At 48.7% G+C, this 18443-nt stretch overlaps 1 protein-coding gene across 1 annotated transcript; it reads right to left on the bottom strand.

Annotated features, from left to right (window-relative positions):
* Positions 1–5402: 5402 nt before the first annotated feature.
* BATF (basic leucine zipper ATF-like transcription factor) lies at positions 5403–18060 on the bottom strand. Its single transcript, XM_090033721.1, has 3 exons — positions 12210–18060; positions 10356–10460; positions 5403–6039 (listed from the first exon to the last, which is right to left on the bottom strand). The coding sequence occupies exons 1-3, from the start codon at positions 12273–12275 to the stop codon at positions 5824–5826; spliced, it is 387 nt and encodes a 128-aa protein (XP_089889847.1). The 5' UTR covers positions 12276–18060; the 3' UTR covers positions 5403–5823.
* Between the last annotated feature and the right edge of the window lie 383 nt (positions 18061–18443).

Here is an 18443-nt window from a genome sequence, read left to right as displayed (position 1 = left end):
CAGAGACACTGAATATAGCTGCCTTCACACAGCACTGACGAGCAGAGCTAGGTGCTGCTGTGTGGGAATCCAGCAAAGTTACTTTCAGGTCAGCATCAGGCAGCATTGTGTTGCATCCTTTCAGTAGATGCTGCTGGCTGCTGCTGGGGGCTGGTCCAAACAATTTTTCAGGGTCAGGACACCAGAGAACAGTGACAGAACTTAATCCTGGATTGTGCTGCATGTATGCCATGCTCCAGTTTTGTGCACACTGCATCTCAGACATGAGGTACTGTAACTATCATAGTGTGCTACTCAGTACATCTTGAGACAGAGCACCTAAGAGTGGTATGGTGTATGCACTCAGCACCACTCTAATGCACCTTTTGGGAGGTAAAAAAGGTCTTGCTTCCAGGGTTTGACTCCCACAGAGCACAAATAAGAGGACAAGGCAGGTTTCAAAGCTGGCTCCTGGCTGCAACTCAGAGGTGGCATAGAGGTGCCCAGTGTACCTGGCATGCTGGGTCAGACACAACATTCTTAGCACAAGGGATGAAAGAGAACCTCTTGCTATATTCCTTTCCCTATTTGGTATCTCTGGTGAAAGAGATGAGAGGGGAGGTGATAATACATCAAAATAGAGATGCAAGAGGCAGCATTGCAAAAGGCAGTATTATTGTCCAGCACTCGCTTTAATCATAACCCAGCAGCCGAGTGTCATTATCTTTATACATCTGAAGGGAGAAGCAACACTGAAATGCAAATAGTAAGGATCTCCAATGGTGCAGAATGTCAAGTATGTGCCTGGGAAAGCAGTTCTTTCTCCGTTATTTGGGGTACTGTTGCCAAACAGTGGGTCACATGCTTTACTGCCATGTGAATATGCCACAGGAGGCCCCAGTGGGATGTGCGACTGGGGGAGTGGGGAGAGGGTATGTTTAGGTTGCTGGAAAAGTATAAAGCTGAGTTTCCCAGCATCAAATTTCCCCCTAATCACTGCGTCAGCATGTTTTCATTCAGCAATTTCCTTCGTTTTGTTTTATTAGAGGAGAAAAATATACAAATATTTAAGTATGCAGAGAGTGACAATCCAGAGCAAAGGAGCACCACAGGCAGATGCAGCTTAAAGTATAAGATGCCCACCCCTCAGCAGCTGTTTGGGGTTGGAGGTCTCCCATCCAACTATTGGTCAGGCCACAACCTGCTTAGTCTAAGATTTGTGGCAAAAGCATACCACATAGCTGTAATTTTGCTATTGTGTCAGCAAAGGTCTGTTGGGCAAGATCAAACCCAGTTCTTTGTGTATAATCAAATTCATGAAAATCCTCCTTAATTGTGTCTAATCATTCAGATCAACCATGTTCTCCCATGTGACAGGAAAACAGAGGATGCTAAGCTTTAGACTCAGGTAAGATCAGACCTAAACAGATCTACAAGCTTTTTTTCATCATCATCTCCCCCAGCTACATTCACTTGGACACTCAGTCCCCTCCACGTAAGATTTGTGTCAACTGCCCAGGGGTGTGCATTAAGGAAAACCATTGTGCAGAGAGAATCCAGAGTAAGACCCACTGGATTCTTCAGGTGCTGTAGAAACTTGCTAGGATGATGTCATAGTAGCCCAAGATCTGACCCTCTTTCAATCCTCCCTGGCACTGAAATAATCAGTTAATAGACTTTTATAGATCCTGGATCACACTGGGACTCAACCAACAGGCAGAGAGCTGCAGACAAAGAATATGCTTCACATATCTCCCCGATCTTGGATCTCTCCAACTCCCTCTGGAGCAACTACTCAGTGGCCAGGCTGAACTTCAGACTAACTCAGACTGAAGAAAAAAAACCTTCAATCTCTGAATAGTTCTTGTGCCCAGTAGGTGTCAGCACAAACCCAGTATTTAAACCTAGCTTGTGTTTGCTGTAAAGACCAAGGTGCAGACCCTTGGAAAAAGAGTTCCTTAAACAGGGCTGCTGCTTTATATTTCTGCCTCCTGCTCCTTAGCACTCACATCCCCAGGAAAACAGGGTCTCACGGCAGGTATTACGTCTCCATCCACCCATTACTGATCTGAAAACTATTAAGAGGAGAAAGCATCTAGAGTTATTATAAGGGAGAACAATCTGACCGTACCTTTCAACTCCATTAAAGCACATAGGATCAGGAGAACCTTTCAGAGGGACAGTGGGCACATCTACATGTGATGTTTACCATGCAGTTGCCTAATTAACCATGCAGTAAACAACTTAGCATCTACACAGGCACCCTTATTAGGGTGTACAAAACTAATACACTGCAACAGGGTAGTACTTGTAAAAACTGCTCTGGAGTTTAAGTACTACCCTGCTCTGGAGTTTTTTGTGTGTGCAGTAGCATATGTGTAGATGCTGATCCAGCTGGCTGGGGCAGGAGAGTGCTTCAGTTCAGCACCTGCCTGCTGGCTAGCCATGCACTGAAGCACACTTGTGCCCCAGCCAGCCCCTCCACAGTACACTGAGCCCAGTTGGAGCAACCCTGGGCTGGCAGACTGACTCCTTGGACCCCCTGCCAGTCAGGACTGCTGCAACCTGGCTCAACATACTGTGTACAAATGGGTGCCAGACAGCAATAAGTTCTGGAGTGATAAGCTTATTGCTGCACATTAATAGGCACATGTAGATGCACCCAGTTTGTGGGATAATGATAGTTATTCTAATCAAAATAGAATTAAGCTACTAGTGCATCCTCAGCTGATATTGGACTTGGAATTCTCCACCTGTAATTCCATTCCATGACAATCCACTGCGAGGAAGGAGAAGACCACGTGGCTTTAAGAAATTCGGGAGACTACTCTTATGCAGTGTCTATAGCTACAGACACAGACACAGAAAGGAAGTAGTCTTGTGGGTTGGGCAAATTCATTTAAGGCAGTTGTAAGAGACAGTTAATGTCCCTGGTGAAACAGCAGCAGCCTCCAAACAAAAACACAGGCACATGTCACTATCCAAAACAAAAGCATATGAAAGGCCACACAGGAATTTGAACTACCTAGACCAAGGGACTGTGCTGGTTATTGGTTGCATAGGGAGCAAAGGTGTAACTGAGAGAATAAAGGGAATTTGAACAGGAACAGAGAAAAGTTCCTGAAACAGCTGGAGGAAGCATGAATACTATAGCAGCCTCGAGAAGGGTCTAATGAGGGCCTTTGGTCAGCTGCTGCCTAAAAAGGGATTGGAGCTGCTAGCCCAAAAGCTATTGCCAGTTGTTTGATTTCTTTTCTGTTCAGAGGAACTGTGTTTTTATTTTTTGTAACTAAAGAGGTTTGTGTCAGTCTTCTGACAGACATCAATGTCTCCTCCTAGACAATAAAACCCACAAGAACCTGACCTTTGACTGACCACTCAGGTCTGAATGGGGAATGATAGAAAATCTCTTCTGTAAGTAGAGATCAAATGACAGGGCCAGGATGAGGTAACCCAACTGCATGTTCTTCCTTGCAAACCAACACACAAAGCTGCCCCACAGACTTAAAGGATAAGAGAATGAAAACTCCAGGAAGAAACCCAACATAGGCCAAAGCACTTACCAGCTACAAGGGGCTATAGTGACCACTATGGCTTTCAGGAACAAAATGGTGTCTTTAGGGCTGCAGCTGCTCTCTTTCCCAGATTTAAGGAGCCACATAACACATAAACACCAGCTAAACAAGTCTTCATAAAATGGGGAACTCAAAGCAGGACCTGCACTGAAGAGTTAGCAGTGGTAAGGAGTGCTGTATGAATGGTTAGATTGGAATTTTGACCTGTGTGTGAGGGGTAGGGGTGAGTTAGATGCTCTGAGACTGACTCAGTCAAAGCCTTCTGGGAGATTTACAGCTGCCTTTTGGTGTATCCTACTTTGGTAGATCTTGTACAATCATCAGGCAGGGTACTCCATCGCCATCCTGTGACGTGCACGGTGCCAGCCTGCAGAGGCCTGTGCAGGGGTACGAAGAAAAAGGCCACACTCCACTGCTATGAGATTTTTATATCCTGGACCCCACGCAGTAGGTCACCCCTTTAAGGGTTTGTCTGCAAGGCAGACTCACCAGGCCTGCTAGCTCCCAAAACTGAAGGAACATAACCTTGTTGCGGGAGGCATTGCAGACAGGCTAATCAGCTTATAGGGCCAGAGCTAATGGGTCCTGCAGGGCTACATCACACCAACACAGCTACCCTGTTTCTGGTTGGGGAACTAGCATGACTGCATCCTAAGCGCACTCCCTCTTCCCCCACTTCTGTGCAGCTGCACATCTCATACTGCTGCCCATAGGATAGCTCTGTTTCCTTGCACTCTCCCCTCCATCATAGCAGGTAGCTTTGCCTATACCAGTACTCTTGGAATGGCATCATATCTTCCCTAGGCCAGCACCTATTCTTGGCACAGGGAAGGTGGTACAGAGTAAGGGAAGCTGGCCAATGCGGACACAGCTCCTGCAGGGACCCAGCTCTCCCTACAAGTAGCCCAGCAGCCACAGGAATGAAGCTTCCCTCCCCCACAGACCCATGGAAACCACATCTTTTCCTCTGGCACATTCCTTCCACATCCCCTGCCTCTTCTAGGATGAGGGGGGTTAATGAGGAACTTCACAGAACTTCCTGGCCTTGGAATGGGGAGAGGGGGTCAAGTTCTATCTATAGTACCCGTCAGTGGCACCGCCAGGGAATCAGCCCAGCCAATTCGGTTCAGGTCCTCAGTGCAGTGTCAGTACACTGTACTGTACTACCCCACTTTAGCAAAGCAACTCACAACGCCCCCTGCTGAGAGAGGGTCACTGCAGATATATCCTTAAATGAGGTAGCAAACACTGAACAGCATTAGCTAATCTATGGCAGCAGCTGGCCTGGCATGCAGGTGGCACACATGGTTTGGGGTGTCAGGCAGGCTGCCAGCTTTCTGCTTGGCAGCACATTACTGCTGACACAGTCCATCTTGCTCCCTATGCTCTGTGTTTCCAACAGAGCAAGACCAGTAAGGAGCTTTCATTCTGGAATCAGGTCTGCAGGTGACAGAGCTGGGGCATGACAGGGGAGAAAGCTGCAGCTGCATATATATGAGTGGCAGGGTTACCAACCATCTTTGTCCCTGCAGCACAGGCAAATGTCTCTCTCACAAGAAGAGCCCATGTGGCTTTCCTTGCGCTTCCCAGCAGGTAAGGGCAGGGGCATGCTCATGCATACTCATATGCACACCAAACCCATTGCTCAAACACTGAGGCCAGGCCACTGCTCTCTGGGCTAAATATGAGCCTAGCTTCACCCCTCCCAGGCACTGCTCTCCATGCAGGTGCATTTTCCCAAAATCCATAGTGTTCTGCCTGCCCATTTGGCATCCCAACCTGCCTGGAACATATGGCCTCAGGGACACCAGGCCAAGTGTTGACACAAAGCATTAAACATTTTCACTCTTTATTTAAAAACAAAACAAAACAAGTTCCCATTCTGGGTTCCACTCATCTCCCATGTTCCTCTTGCTGGAGCATTTGCAGGTACAGTCTCCAGCCTCCTGCTCACGTGGAGAGAAAGTTCCTATGTCCCAGACCCATGCCAGTGTCCTCCAGCAAACAACAGCCAAGGGCTTGGTGCCATTCTGCGCATGCTTCCCCATCCCCAGCAATCCTAGATTTCACTGCCCCAGCGATGTGTCCTGCCATCCCCCCACGTGGGCACAGGAGACATGTCCTGGACATATCACTCTCAGCATATGCTTAAATGAGGGCCAAGAATAGCTATACCAGTCTGTGCTCCTCAAATGGACCAACGAATGAGCCCTATGGGTCTCTGCTTTTCATCTGCGCAGTCTGCAGGCTGTGTGTCCTGGTAGCTGGCTCAGTGCTGGAAGCGTGGGGAGCTGATGTGGGGCTGGTGGAAGGAGTGTGTTGCATAGAGCACCTCTGGGTGAGGCGGTGGCGGGGGTGGCGAGGTCAGGATGGAGCAGAGGGGTTCGTGGGAGCTCAGCATTGAGGAAAAGTGCTTCATTTCCTCTGTCAGTTGCTTGATTTCCCTGCGCAGAGCAGCGTTCTGTCTCTCCAGGTCCTCACTCTCCTGAGGAGAGAAAACCAGCATGGGGCTATATTAGCAAGCCAGACTCAAATCAGCCACCAGGGCATAGGGTGAAGATATCCTGAGTGGGAGGTGGGCAGAGAAGTGGTGGGGGCACAGAGGGAGATATCAGGTTGGCAAAGCAGTGGCAGGAGAGTAGCTAGATTAATTCTCAGGGTGTGGGACTGTAGGGCGGCCTGGCTTCCATCTCTGTTATGATTATTCACTGGTTTTGCAGTGCCTAGAAGCGCCTAGGTCAGTGCTCCATCGTGCTGTGCATTGTACACATATGTAGGAAAATGGCAGCCTTTGCCCCAACACCTCTGCAATCCAAGGCACAAAATATAACAGTGGGGAGAAATCAAACAAGCAGTGAGGAGGTATGGTGGGGGATGGGCGAGAATGTGCAGAGCTGTACACCAGGCTGGGGCAGCAATCACCACTCGGCACCTGCCTAACCGTTGGTTACCAGGCTGCAGTTTCCTGTGTGCTTTGTACCAGACACGTTTGAGGAGAGACTTGAAAGAAGAGGTGGCGGTGGCTTTACTGATCAACTGGTCTGTCTCAGTCGCCGCACCTCTGAAGTGCCTGGCTGCCTCTACAGCATCTTGATGCTGGCAGAAAGGCGAAGCCACTACTGGGGAACAGCTAGCCAGGATCCGGGGGCGGGGGTCGCAGCCCTTCCCCTCTCTGCCCCAGAGAGTTTCCAAACTGACGTGCTTCCTGTAAACCCAGAGCAGAGCAAGGCCTGGGCAAATCCCCCTCCCCCAGCCAGACAGGGGCCTGCCACTAAGCCAGTGAAAGTCAGCCCTTGGCCCTGCTTTCTCCCCAGCAGCTTCTTACGAGAAGTGACAGCAACGTGTTCCCCGCCCAGGCACTTGCAGCTCCCTCTCACGCACGCACACCTCCCAAGCCGCAGTCCTGAGGCAGCCGGAGCTAGGGGGAGGGGTGGTGAATAACCGCCGTCTTTAACCAGAAAACCACCTGCCACAGGAAACCTGTCATTGCCCTGGAAAGAGAAGACTCACTGCTTCCTGATAGGGCCCAGGGAAAGCAGCCAGATAGATGGCAGGGGAAAGGGGCAGGGGAAGAAACATGCCAGAAGAAAAGAGAGAAACTGAGGTCTTAGGAGGACAAAAAGTAGTCACAGCATCAGTGAGATGATAGTGATGACAGTAGTAATAATAATAATAATAATAGAGACTTTGTCTAAATAGTTCCTGAAGCTTCTGAGCCATACTGTCTGTAAAGTGCACCCCTAATGTGCAGCGCTTTGAGGTGCACAGAAATATACACAATGGTCTGGGGAAGGACCTGAAGTTCCCTGTGTCCAGTTGAGCCAGGGGTGGGGGGATTAGCGAGGCAGAGGGCTGGAGCGCTGGTTGGAATTTAGCCAGGGCACCAGGCCAGCGACTCGTGAATAGTCTTGAATGACCATCCACCATTCTCCACGTCCCACCTACCCCACCATCCCAGACAAGGCAAACCTTCCACATCTCTGTTCATGTTGTTGATATAGCTAGTGGCACTAGACTGATTTTTTACAGTACCTTACCTCATTATTGAGGCACCACATGCTAGTTAAATCATAGCCAGTATTTACAAAAATTGCTATCTTTGTGGGGCACCTACACATATTAACTACTGCAGCGGGACTTTGAGAGAGGGAGAAGGGACCACTCAGATAACTGGATTCCAGACAGTGGAATGCTTCACAAATCATAATCAAAGCTGTACCCAGCAACTGTTAGGGAGGTAGGGTGTAGTTTGGGTGTTATAGGCCCATGGTACCTCACTCCACTCCAGAAATAAGCCACTGCATCCGGAATCATTTAGAGTTTTTGAGTCTTTTTAAAAGGTAGCCCAAAGCTTACAGTGGCCCAGATTAACCTGTGAAATTTTACATCAACCAGGAAAACTCACCAAATCTGAGGCACCTGGAGATGAACAGCACTTGGGGATCCCATAGCAGTAGGTGAATCTAATAGGATCCAAAGACCAGACCAATATTGGCAAAGATTTAACATCTATCTTTGTCTCTTGTCTCTGTCCCATTTCCCCAGCTGTCTCCATGCTTGCTATCATTCATTCTGCCTTACCTAGACTGAGCCAAGTTGCTTTGCTACCAAGTGTACTGCTTACCATGCACCAGAAAAGCAGAGTGTGTAGAATCAGTGTCATGTGCATTGTGGTAATACTGCAAGCCAGATGTCTCACTTTCTCTGCCAGGAAAAGTGGCCAGGAGAACCCTAGAGATGAGTCCCTGTCTGCCACCATCCTCTGAATGTCTTGGAGAAGAAGTAAAAAACAGAGAGAGAGGCCACCCCACCTGCTGCCTATGGCAGATCAAGTTACCCTAAAGCCTGGCCTGTGGGTACTGCAGGCTGATGACACAGCTAACAAAATCAGCCTAGGGCAGTGTCCACCTCTAAAGCACCATGAATAAGGAGAGACCCCTTTGTCTTATACCCAGGTCTAAATGAGGACCAGCAGGATGCAATAAAAGCTGTTCAAACATCAAGTTCTCCTAGATTCTCCCCAGAGTGGGGGCAGATGGAGAGCATAAAGAGCTTTAAGGATGGTGGAAATTTTCTGGAGCAGAGTCCTGACTGTACCCTGCTTAAAGGGCCTTCCCTCCTGAAGGATGCTAGACAATCTACACCACTGCCGGACATAGCAGTAAACTGCTGAACCTTCATCAATAGCTGAGTTCTGCTCAGAAGGATGAGGCAGTATCTCTCATATTATGCACATAAGATTTCACTTATCAAAATACAGACAGAAAAGGAGTCAGGCTCTTCCACTATGACCATACTCCCTAACTGCTGGCCTTGCTGCCTGCCCAGAGCCACACAGAGGCAGTTCTATGGGGGCAATGCCATGGTGGGGGGGAGCAGGGCAACCCCTCTGGGCACAGAAGCAAAGAGGCGCCAACAGGCACTGCCCAGCCTGGGCAGGGCATGGGATGGAGCCGCGAGCAGCTCATTTTGAGGGGCACGGGAATGTGGAAAGGGCAGCTCCTCCCACTGCATGCACTCCCAGGCAAGTATGGGGTGTGGGCATGTGTCCCCCGTGGGGCGAGGATAGGCTGCTACTGCAGGCTTTGCCCCGGCGCCAAACTTTGTTGCTAGGGCACTGCATGGGGAGGATGAGATGGGATAGGATGACTAAGTAACAGTGAGACAGAAGCAGAATTTATGCCAGATGTCAGGGAAGCCTCCAGACACTTCAAGTATTTAGCTCTGGTATTGTCTCCCAAGGGAAGTGGTGGCAACCCCTCCACTGGGGATGTTTAAGATTAAACTGGACCAAACAATAATAAGCTTACAATGGGTTATTAGCCAATGTAGACCCAGGAAATGGATTGAAGGAGACCTACCTGGGCTTTTCTAGCACTAGAGCTTGATTCTGTACTGTTCTGTGCATTACAACATCAATTTACACCAGGGCAAAGGGAAGGTAAAATGCTAGTGAGTCAAACTGGTCGCATTCTGTACTCTCTTCCTGTGGAGATGAGTAATTGCATGAGGTTCAAAGCTAAGAAGAGTCTGGCCCTGACTCTTCTGGCTTTTAAAAAATTATTGACAGCATCTATCACAAGAGGCCACAAAAGTAACCTGACAACTTCAGGATAAGAGGTAAAAATCTGGACCTGAATTAAGAAGTGGGTAAAAAGGTGGCCTACATGGGTGATTTTCAGCACAAACAGATGACAGTGAGGTCCACAGGGCACAAGATGTAGCAAAAGGGTGGTTCGCTGTATTTGTTGGGGAGCTGGAAGGGGTGGGAATGCATGAAGGTGGAATTGGAGTGACCCCACCACACTGAGGAAATGGGCAGGTGATCTTCATTGTGGCCAGGCCCAAAGGGCACACATACAGTTTGGAAAGACAGGCAGATGTCAGGGAAAAACATGACCTTTGTGTGTAGCTCAATCGAGGCATCTGCTCAGGGCACAGCAGCGATGCAAAGGGCAGAAAAACGGCTCCACTCTGCTGCTATTGAAGCAAATGGCAAAATTTCCATTGGCTTCAACAGGCCCACAAACAAGAGTGCAACAAACTGAGGAGGGGAAGCCTAGAGGAGGGCATCCCCTGAGGAGATGTCCAATAGTGCCCGCAGTTCATCTGGAAAGAAATCTTCTGGCCGCTTGGCTAAGCTACCTAGCCCCCGCTCTCCAGCTACTGCTAATGCTGTCGAAGGCACCCTACGGTGGCCCAGGCCCAAAGCCCAGCTCTGCTGCACTCCTTAGTGCTGAAGTACATTCCCTAACATGTGCATGCAGTGATCTGGGACAGGCTGAGGAGGGAGGTTCTTACCAAGTGAAGCGTGTCTGCCTTCTGAGTCTGCCTCTGCCGGCTCTTCTGGGCAGCAATGCGGTTCTTCTCCCGTCTCTGGACTTTCCTCATGTCGTCAGAAGAGTCCTGAAACACAAGAGAGCCTGGGAATGACATGGGCATCGCCTCCCTTCCACTCCCACAGAGGCACAGGGGCGGGGATGCGGGGGCAGCACAGAACAGCCCTGAGCCAACATTCCTCTCAGCAGAGATCACGCCAGCCTCTCCCCTGCTCCACAAGACATGCGCTCCCATCTGACACACAGCATCAGCTTAAGACCAGGTCAGGGGTGCTCCCCTTCCCTACAAGGCCCTTGACATCCCAACCCTGGGGCAAGCCTATGACCCTCCATATTCTGACAGAACAGGGAAATGAACCATCCACAGGCTCCATGGTGCAGGTCTGAAGAATCACAAAAGTGAAAGACCAAACCTACCAGCTCATCTCCTCTAGCCCCAGGACGGCCACCACTCAGCCCTGCTAGATAAGCTCATCTTTATCATCTTTTCCCAGAACCTGGTTCCTCCAGGCCTCCTGATTGTTGCAGCTGCTTTCTCTGAGCTTCCTGTATTTTAGTCTCTCATGACTGATCACATAAGGCTCAGAGCAGGCTGCAATGTTCCAGGTCATATCTGCACTAGTTACACAGATACAGCTTTGCTTTTCGTGGCCTGGGACATGAGCCTCTCACAGCCTCTCACAGCAGGCTCTGCTGAGCCGGCACCCTCCCACTCTGCCCTGACAGCTAGAACTCCCTCCAGACCCTTTCATCTCCTCCCCAGATACTGGCATTGATGCCTCACTGGGCTCACTGACATCTACCCCGCCCCCTCCCTCTCACCAGGGAAATGCCGCCACTAAAGTTCTCTCTGGCCTACCAATCTGTCCACATCCTCCTACCCCCCACCTTGTGATCTTTCCATTTCATCACAGTTCACCTTCTTGCCCTTCCCTTCAGGGCCTTCCTAACTCCACCTCTGGCAGGTCTGCTGGCTGGTCTCTTGCCACGCCACACCAAGCTCTGTTCCAATATGCCTCTTGAATACTTCTCCCTTGATTGCTTTGTGCTTGCTTGCTTTCCTTCTTTCCCTCTCTCTCATCCAGCACACTGCATGCCAGCTTGGGTCTGTCTGCCCAGGGCCTGTCTGGGAGTTCCTCAGGGTGACGGCTCTCCTGCCCCATGCCATGTTGTTGGCACTTGGCAGATAATGCATGGTAACATTACAAATATTCAGAGGGGCCAGAAATACTGGGGATACATGTTAAATGAAGCTAGTGTAGGCCATGGCAGGCATGCTACAGGGCAGATGGAAAGATATATGGAAGAGGCCAACTCACAGGACTCCTCCATCACACACCACTCACTGAGGAAGAGTTTAAGGCAGCTAACAGCAGAGCACATACAAAGAGCAGATAGGGGCAGCAACCTCCAAGGGAGGCAGGAAGGATTCAGATTCATCAAAAGATCCTGATTATATGGGGGGAGGGCAGACTCTGACCCCTGAGGGGTCTCCGAGTTGGCTGAATGCTTTGTGGCCATGCCTTGTGCCTCCACATCCAGCAGCAGGGGGTTCATAAGCCTTCAGGTGCTCTGGTCTAATGAGGTTCCTTCTCGTTCTGTTCAGTTATTGACATCCCTGGTCTGGAGCTTGCCCCTGCAAGAGAGCTCTCTGCGCCTCTCCCTGGGCTGGTTCCTAGAAAGCCCTGCCTCTTGTGCAGTGGATGAGAGCATGTCTCTAGCCCTCACTGAGGATCCCCTCCAATGCCAGCTGCTTTCTGCCCCCCAGGAGGTGATTGAAGAGGAGAGCCCAGAAGCAAACAATTCAAAATGTTACCTGCTTGCTGGGTGGGGGAGACTGGCTGAAGCTGCTGGAGTCACTGCTGTCCGAGCTATGGGGCATGGCTCCTGCCTCCCTCTGCCAAGGCCTCTTTGGCTTCCTTTCTGTCCTCTGTACTCTTGGTGTCTTCTGCTTTTAATCTCCCCACTCCTGTGTCCTCCTCTTTCTCCCCTGAGCAATCTCTTTGCCTCTGTCCCCCAGCCTGTCTCTTTGGCAGGCTGTCGCTCTCCCTTGCCCAGTATCACTTTCTCTGCTGTGCGCCCTGGTCCTGCCCGGTGTCTCTCCTCTCACAGAGTAATTGCACTCTGCAGTAATATGTCAGTGTCTTTAGGCTCTGGCCCTCTGTGGTTTCTCAGAATATATGGGGACGCAAGCTGAAAGTCACATGGGCGGAAACTTTAGATGAAGAGAAGAGTTGCATTCAAAAGAAAAAAAAATGCATCTGGGAAAACGAGCTTCAAAATAGCCCAGAAAAACCCCAACACCTTCGAGTGGTTTAAAAACAGTGGTGAGATGGGTTTCTACAGAGACAAAACAGCAGAACGGGGGAAGGAGAAAAAAACCCCGCGCTGCCTGTGAAACTCAGACCCTCAAAGGAGGCTGGGGAGGCGGGGAGGAAGTGCTTGCAGGAACTGCAGAAAATTCCAGAGAGGCAGGGGAAGCAGAGCCGACTGCTCAGGTGTGTACGTGTGAGCAGTAAGCCCTTGGGACTCCCTTTGCTGTCCTCTCTGAACTCCTCACTAAGCCCTACTGGGGAAATTCCCAAGCAGATTTTTATTCTCCACCAAACACCTAACACTGAGTGCCAGGGCTTGCACAGACCCCAGGAAAAAATGGAGAGCCCTTGGTAGACTTGCTTACAAGGGAACTGATATGTTGTGGGTTCAGCAACAACACTCTGAACACTGCTGTGCTGAACTAACAGTTATTTATTATTATAAAAGAAGATAAAATGGGAGAAGTTGGTTTGTCCTTAGTAAAAATTCCAAGAAGGGGTTTATGGTCCGTTCGGATTTTGAATTTGTGGCCATAAACATAATTGTGAAATTTGTTAACTCCTGCAATGACTGCCAATGCTTCTTTATCAATCTGTATGTAATTCCTCTCAGCTGAAGTCATTGTTCTTGAGTAAAAAGCAATGGGTGCGTCCATGCCGTCAGGCAAGGTGTGACTAAGGACAGCACCAGCACCAAATGGCAAGACATCACAAGTAATGGACAGAAGCTTCTTCTCATCACAGTGAACAAGGACAGAGTCTGATGTCAGCAACTTCTTGACACCCTGGAAGGCTTCATTGTGCTGGCAAGTCCACGTCCACTGAGCTACTTTATCCAGTAAGCAATGAAGGGGCTCTGCTATGGTGGCTTTGTCTTTCAAAAAGATGTTATAAAAGTTGAGAAGTCCTAAGAATGCTTGAAGATCCTGTCTTCATTTTGGTATAGGGACATCATGTGTTGCTTTTACCTTGTCTTCAACTGGGTTAATGCCAGAAGCATCAATTTGATATCTCAGAAAGTTGATACTGGAAACTCCCAGTTCACATATCTCTCTTTTTACTCTGATACCTGCTTTATCAAATCTCTGTAAAACTTCTCAGTGAGTTTCTCTCTAGACAGTCCCATAAGCAACACATCATCAAGGTATGGACCAACCCTGAGAATTCCTGCTAGCATTTTCTCCACGAACTGCTGGAAAGTACCTGGTGCCACAGAACTTCCAAACTGGAGGTGCTTGACACAGACACTTCCCAGTGTGTAACTATTGTTTGGGCCTCAGCATCCTTGTCATCCACTGTCAATTGCTGATAGGCTTGAGCATGGTCAAGTTTGGCAAAAACCCTCCCTCCTGCAAGAACAGACAGTAACTGGTTAATGGGAGGCACTGGGTACGGATCCTGATTAAGTGCTTTATTAACAGTACACTTACAATCCCCACAGATGCAAATACTTCTGTTAGGTTTTAAACCAGGAACAATTGGTGTGGCCCAGCTTGTATGTACGATTGGCTCAAGGACCCCTTGCACGATAAGCTGATCTAATTCTGCATCAGTTTTCAGCCACATGAAAGGTAAGTCTGAGCCTTCATAAAGATAGGGGTTATGGCAGGATCCATTTGGAATGTCACAGGTGGACCAGTGTAAGTTCCTAATTCCTTGGAGAATACCTGGGGAAACTCTCTTGCAAGCCTTTCCAGACTTTCTGTGCAGAGACTGTGTACATCTTGCATACTGATTCCCAATAGTGAGAACCAATTTCTCCCCAGAAGACTTCTGCGGGAACCCTTAGTGACAATGAGGGATAGATGCTGTCTAACAGATCCATACTGGACAGTGACACTGCAGCTACCCAAAGTTTCCACAATCTGCCCATTGAAGTCACGCAGGCAACACTCAGGTTTCACTAACTTGGGGAGAGAGTGCCGAAACAACTGGAAGTATGTGTTTTCATCTATGAGGGATACTCCTGAACCCAAGTCCACTTCCATTTTGCACTTCTCTCCATTTATTACTATAGTTGCAATCATCTCAGAAGCTTGAGTTTCAACAACACCAACACTTTGAATCAAATATGGTTTTTATACCTCACATCCTGGGGAGGATTCTAATCTGTGAGTGGATTGGGAGTGAATACATTTGCCACAGTCTTTTTGTGTCCCAGCAGTGGCCTTCAAGCAACAAACCCTCTCTGTGCAGCCCTTCTTCTTGTAGGCATGACACTCCACGTCCCTAAACCTGCACTCCCTTCCTCTATGTTGGCTGCCACAACTCAGACATGTCTGTGGATTAACTGGCTTGCATGGTGCTGTTGGTGAGGGTATAATCTGCTGAATTTTCTGGTGATGATCTGATTCTTGATCTTTTTGGAGTAAGTGGACATTGCTGGAGAAAACCTGGCAAATTTCTCTCACATTATAGGATGCTGCTTCAGCTGCCAAGGCTTTTTCTTGTGCAGTAGCCAAGGTCAAATTTGGTTCAAAGAGCAGGCAACATTGTTGGGTTGTTTCATCTTGAACCCCACAAATAAGACGGTTGTGAAGCAGGCCATCCAGGAGATCCCCAAACTCACAAAATTCGACAAGGCGATGGAGCTCAGCCAGGAAATCTGCTATGCCTTTGCTGGACTTTTGGTTCTGTTTAAAAAAAAATGAAATCTCTACAGGGTAACAGATGGCTTTGGGCAAAAATGTGCCTTTAGCAGGGCAATTAGTTCAGCATAAGACTTAGCATTTGGTAAGACAGATGCTGTGAGGAATGAACAATGGCAAATGTTTTAGCGCCACAGACTGTCAGGAGGATCGCGCACTTCTGTGCTGGATTTTCCACTTTGTTGGCTTCCAGGTAATAGGATAGCCTCTCAGCACAAGAGTCCCAAGAAGTCAGCTGGCTCACATCAGATTCTTCTATGTGAACCAATGTGGCTATTTTAACTAACATCAGGCATATTAGAGAGAAAATAATACAGAAAAAAACCTTCCCTCTGATCTCACACACAGCCTGGTCTCAGAATGGTATCCCACAATCTAGGGGTGTCTTGTCAGCAAAGGATCCCATCCTTGTTGCCAGATGCTAAGTTGTGGGTTCAACAACAACACTCTGGTCACCGCTATGTTGAACTAACATTTATTATTATAACTCTCTGGAATCATATCCAGGGTGGATCTTAACAGTTGCATCAGTATATGCATACAGATCTTACACTTGGCTCTGCCTCTGACTTGACCCACTCCAGTCCTGTGGAGGGAGAGGAACCAAGAATGCCTCTGGCTCCTCACAGCAGAGAACATGGAGTCCCCAGTGCTGTAAAACTGCCAGAAGTAAAGTGAACCCTGCAGTGCTGACCAGGAGGGCTTTGGCCTTAAAGGGACAGTACAAGGAAAACACAGTAAGACACAACAGGATGCTTGTGCCACTTGTTCCAGATCACTGGTACAGAAGGTCCTGAGTGCCAAGCCCACCCAGAAAGAGGAAGCCCAACAAACCCAGGAGATCTAACTCCTAGTCCCTACACTTTACCCACTAGACTGTGCTCCCTCTAAGAGCTGGAACCAAGAATCCAGCCTCCTCTTGACTCTTCTATTAACCCATTCTTCTTCCCAGAGCTACCAGTATAACCCAGGGTATCAGATTCCCAGACCATAATTTAAGGGCTGGTATAGCACTTCCAGAGCCAGTACTAATCCATGCTGCCCAGAAGACTCTAGGTAGTGCCTGATGTAGGGCTGTGTCCAAGAAGTAAAGCACCTCTGATCTTACCTGCTCACAGCTGCCCTTTGACCATCCCCAGATAGGAGCAGCGGAAGGCCTGGGATGTGGAAGTTGTCTGAGACTTTTTTGTTGTTCTGTGCTAAAAATGCCATTAAAAATAAATTCAACATGGGCCCAATTCATCTCTGTGCCAGCACTGTGTTTGGGGTGGGCTCCAGGGAACTGTATGGAGGTGAAGACTGTGTCATTTTGCATTTCCCCGATCTGGGCTGGCTAGAGGCTTCTGTAGTCCTCGGTGGCACACAAAGCAAGAAGGTGAGGATCAGACTAGAAGAAGCCTACAGTGCAGCCCTGAGGTAACCAGGAGGTATTAGGCTACCAGCTTGGGGAAAGTGAATTTTAATAGTAGTATCCTACAGTTTAGGGCTGTGAAGACTGGCAGAGCTGATTGGGGATCAGGTCTGGAATAACAGATAGAAATCAGGACTAAAACACATTAGGGGAGTTTCAGGGACATCTAGAACAGCACCCCTAAGCACTGTGTTCCCCTGTTTTCATTAGCAATGGGTGTAAGAAAAATCCCGCTTTGAAGGAGAAGACCGGTCATAAGTATCGGGTGCTAATATATAGCCTTCTCCACCCTATCATCTGATATCTGCTTATCCATGTAAAATCTCCCAGAAGGTAGGGAAGCGCTAGTCCATTTTAGAGATGAGGAACTGCAGTGCAGAGACTGAAGTTTACTTTTCCAAATGTGGCACTGGGTTGGAGTTCCTCAGGTTTAGTTTGCTGAACCTCAGATACCTTGAAGTAACTTAATTTTCAGATACGCTAACCCTAAACATCAACACTCTTAAAGTGTCATCTGTTGGGCCCCCAGCAATGGTGTACGCAGTCTGTATTTGATCAGCTCCATCTTCCCATGTGCTGCTTCGTCTTCTCACATGGCAAACTGTTTGGCCAAGGACCGTGTCTTCACACATTGATACAGCGCCTAGCATAAATGGATCCCTACTCCAGGTGGAGCCCCTCAGCCTTTTCATGGTATGAAGATTAAAAACCACAACTCCGATGGACAGCTGAGGCTGCTAATTTGCCTAACCCATCATTGCTCTCTATACCATATACCCAAATGGTTTATTAAAGAGGCCATCCTTAATGGACTTGCCGACGCCAGCATCCTAAGGGATAGCCACCATGGGTTTGTTGCAGGTAGGTCTTGCTTAACCAATCTCATTTCCTTCTACGACCAAGTGACCTATCACCTGGACAAGGGAGAAGAGATTGATGTCATATATCTTGACTTCAAAAAGGCCTTCAAGCTGGTATCCCATGATCGCCTCTTGGAGAAACTGGCCAATTGTGGCCTTGGGTCCACCACAATCCGCTGGCTGGGAAATTGGCTCCATGGTCAGACCAAGAGGGTAGTAATTGATGGAAGTCAATCGTCATGGTGTCCTGTAACCAGTGGGGTCCCCCAAGGCTCTGTCCTTGGACCCATATTGTTCAATATCTTCATTAATGATGTGGACATTGGAGTCAGAAGCGGACTGGCCAAGTTTGCCGATGACACCAAACTTTGGGGCAAAGCAACCACACCAGAAGACAGGCAGGTGGTCCATACTGACCTGGACAGGCTCAGCAAATGGGCAGACGAGAACCTGATGAAGTTTAACACCGAAAAATGCAAGGTTCTCTACCCTGGGAAGAAAAACCTGCAGCATCCTTATAGGCTCAGCAGTGCTACGCTGGCTAGCACTACAGAAGAAAGAGACTTGGGGGTCATCATTGACCACAAGATGAACACGAGCCTGCAATGCGATGCTGCGGCTAATAAAGTGACCAAAACGCTGGCTTGCATCCATAGATGCTTCTCAAGCAAATCCCAGGACATCTTTCTCCCCTTGTACTTGGCCTTGGTGAAGCCGCAGCTGGAGTACTGCGTCCAGTTTTGGGCTCCACAATTCAAAAAGGATGTGGAGAAGCTTGAGAGAGTCCAGAGGAGAGCCACGCACATGATCAGAGGT

The sequence above is a fragment of the Crocodylus siamensis genome, chromosome 2, assembly GCF_052110815.1.
Source record: "Crocodylus siamensis isolate JL-2025a chromosome 2, ASM5211081v1, whole genome shotgun sequence".
NCBI classification, from domain to species: Eukaryota; Metazoa; Chordata; order Crocodylia; family Crocodylidae; genus Crocodylus; species Crocodylus siamensis.
Note: the sequence above shows the minus strand (reverse complement) of the source record. Positions and strands in the feature narration are given on the sequence as shown.

Bases quoted from the DNA above. Each gene is read 5' to 3' on its own strand.
- BATF (XM_090033721.1), bottom strand. From the start codon at position 12,275: ATGCCCCATAGCTCGGACAGCAGTGACTCCAGCAGCTTCAGCCAGTCT. The intron at 10,461-12,209 runs GTAACATTTTGA...CTTGTGTTTCAG, and splicing joins CTCCCCCACCCAGCAAGCAG to GACTCTTCTGACGACATGAG. The intron at 6,040-10,355 runs GTAAGAACCTCC...TTCTCTCCTCAG, and splicing joins AGGCAGACACGCTTCACTTG to GAGAGTGAGGACCTGGAGAG.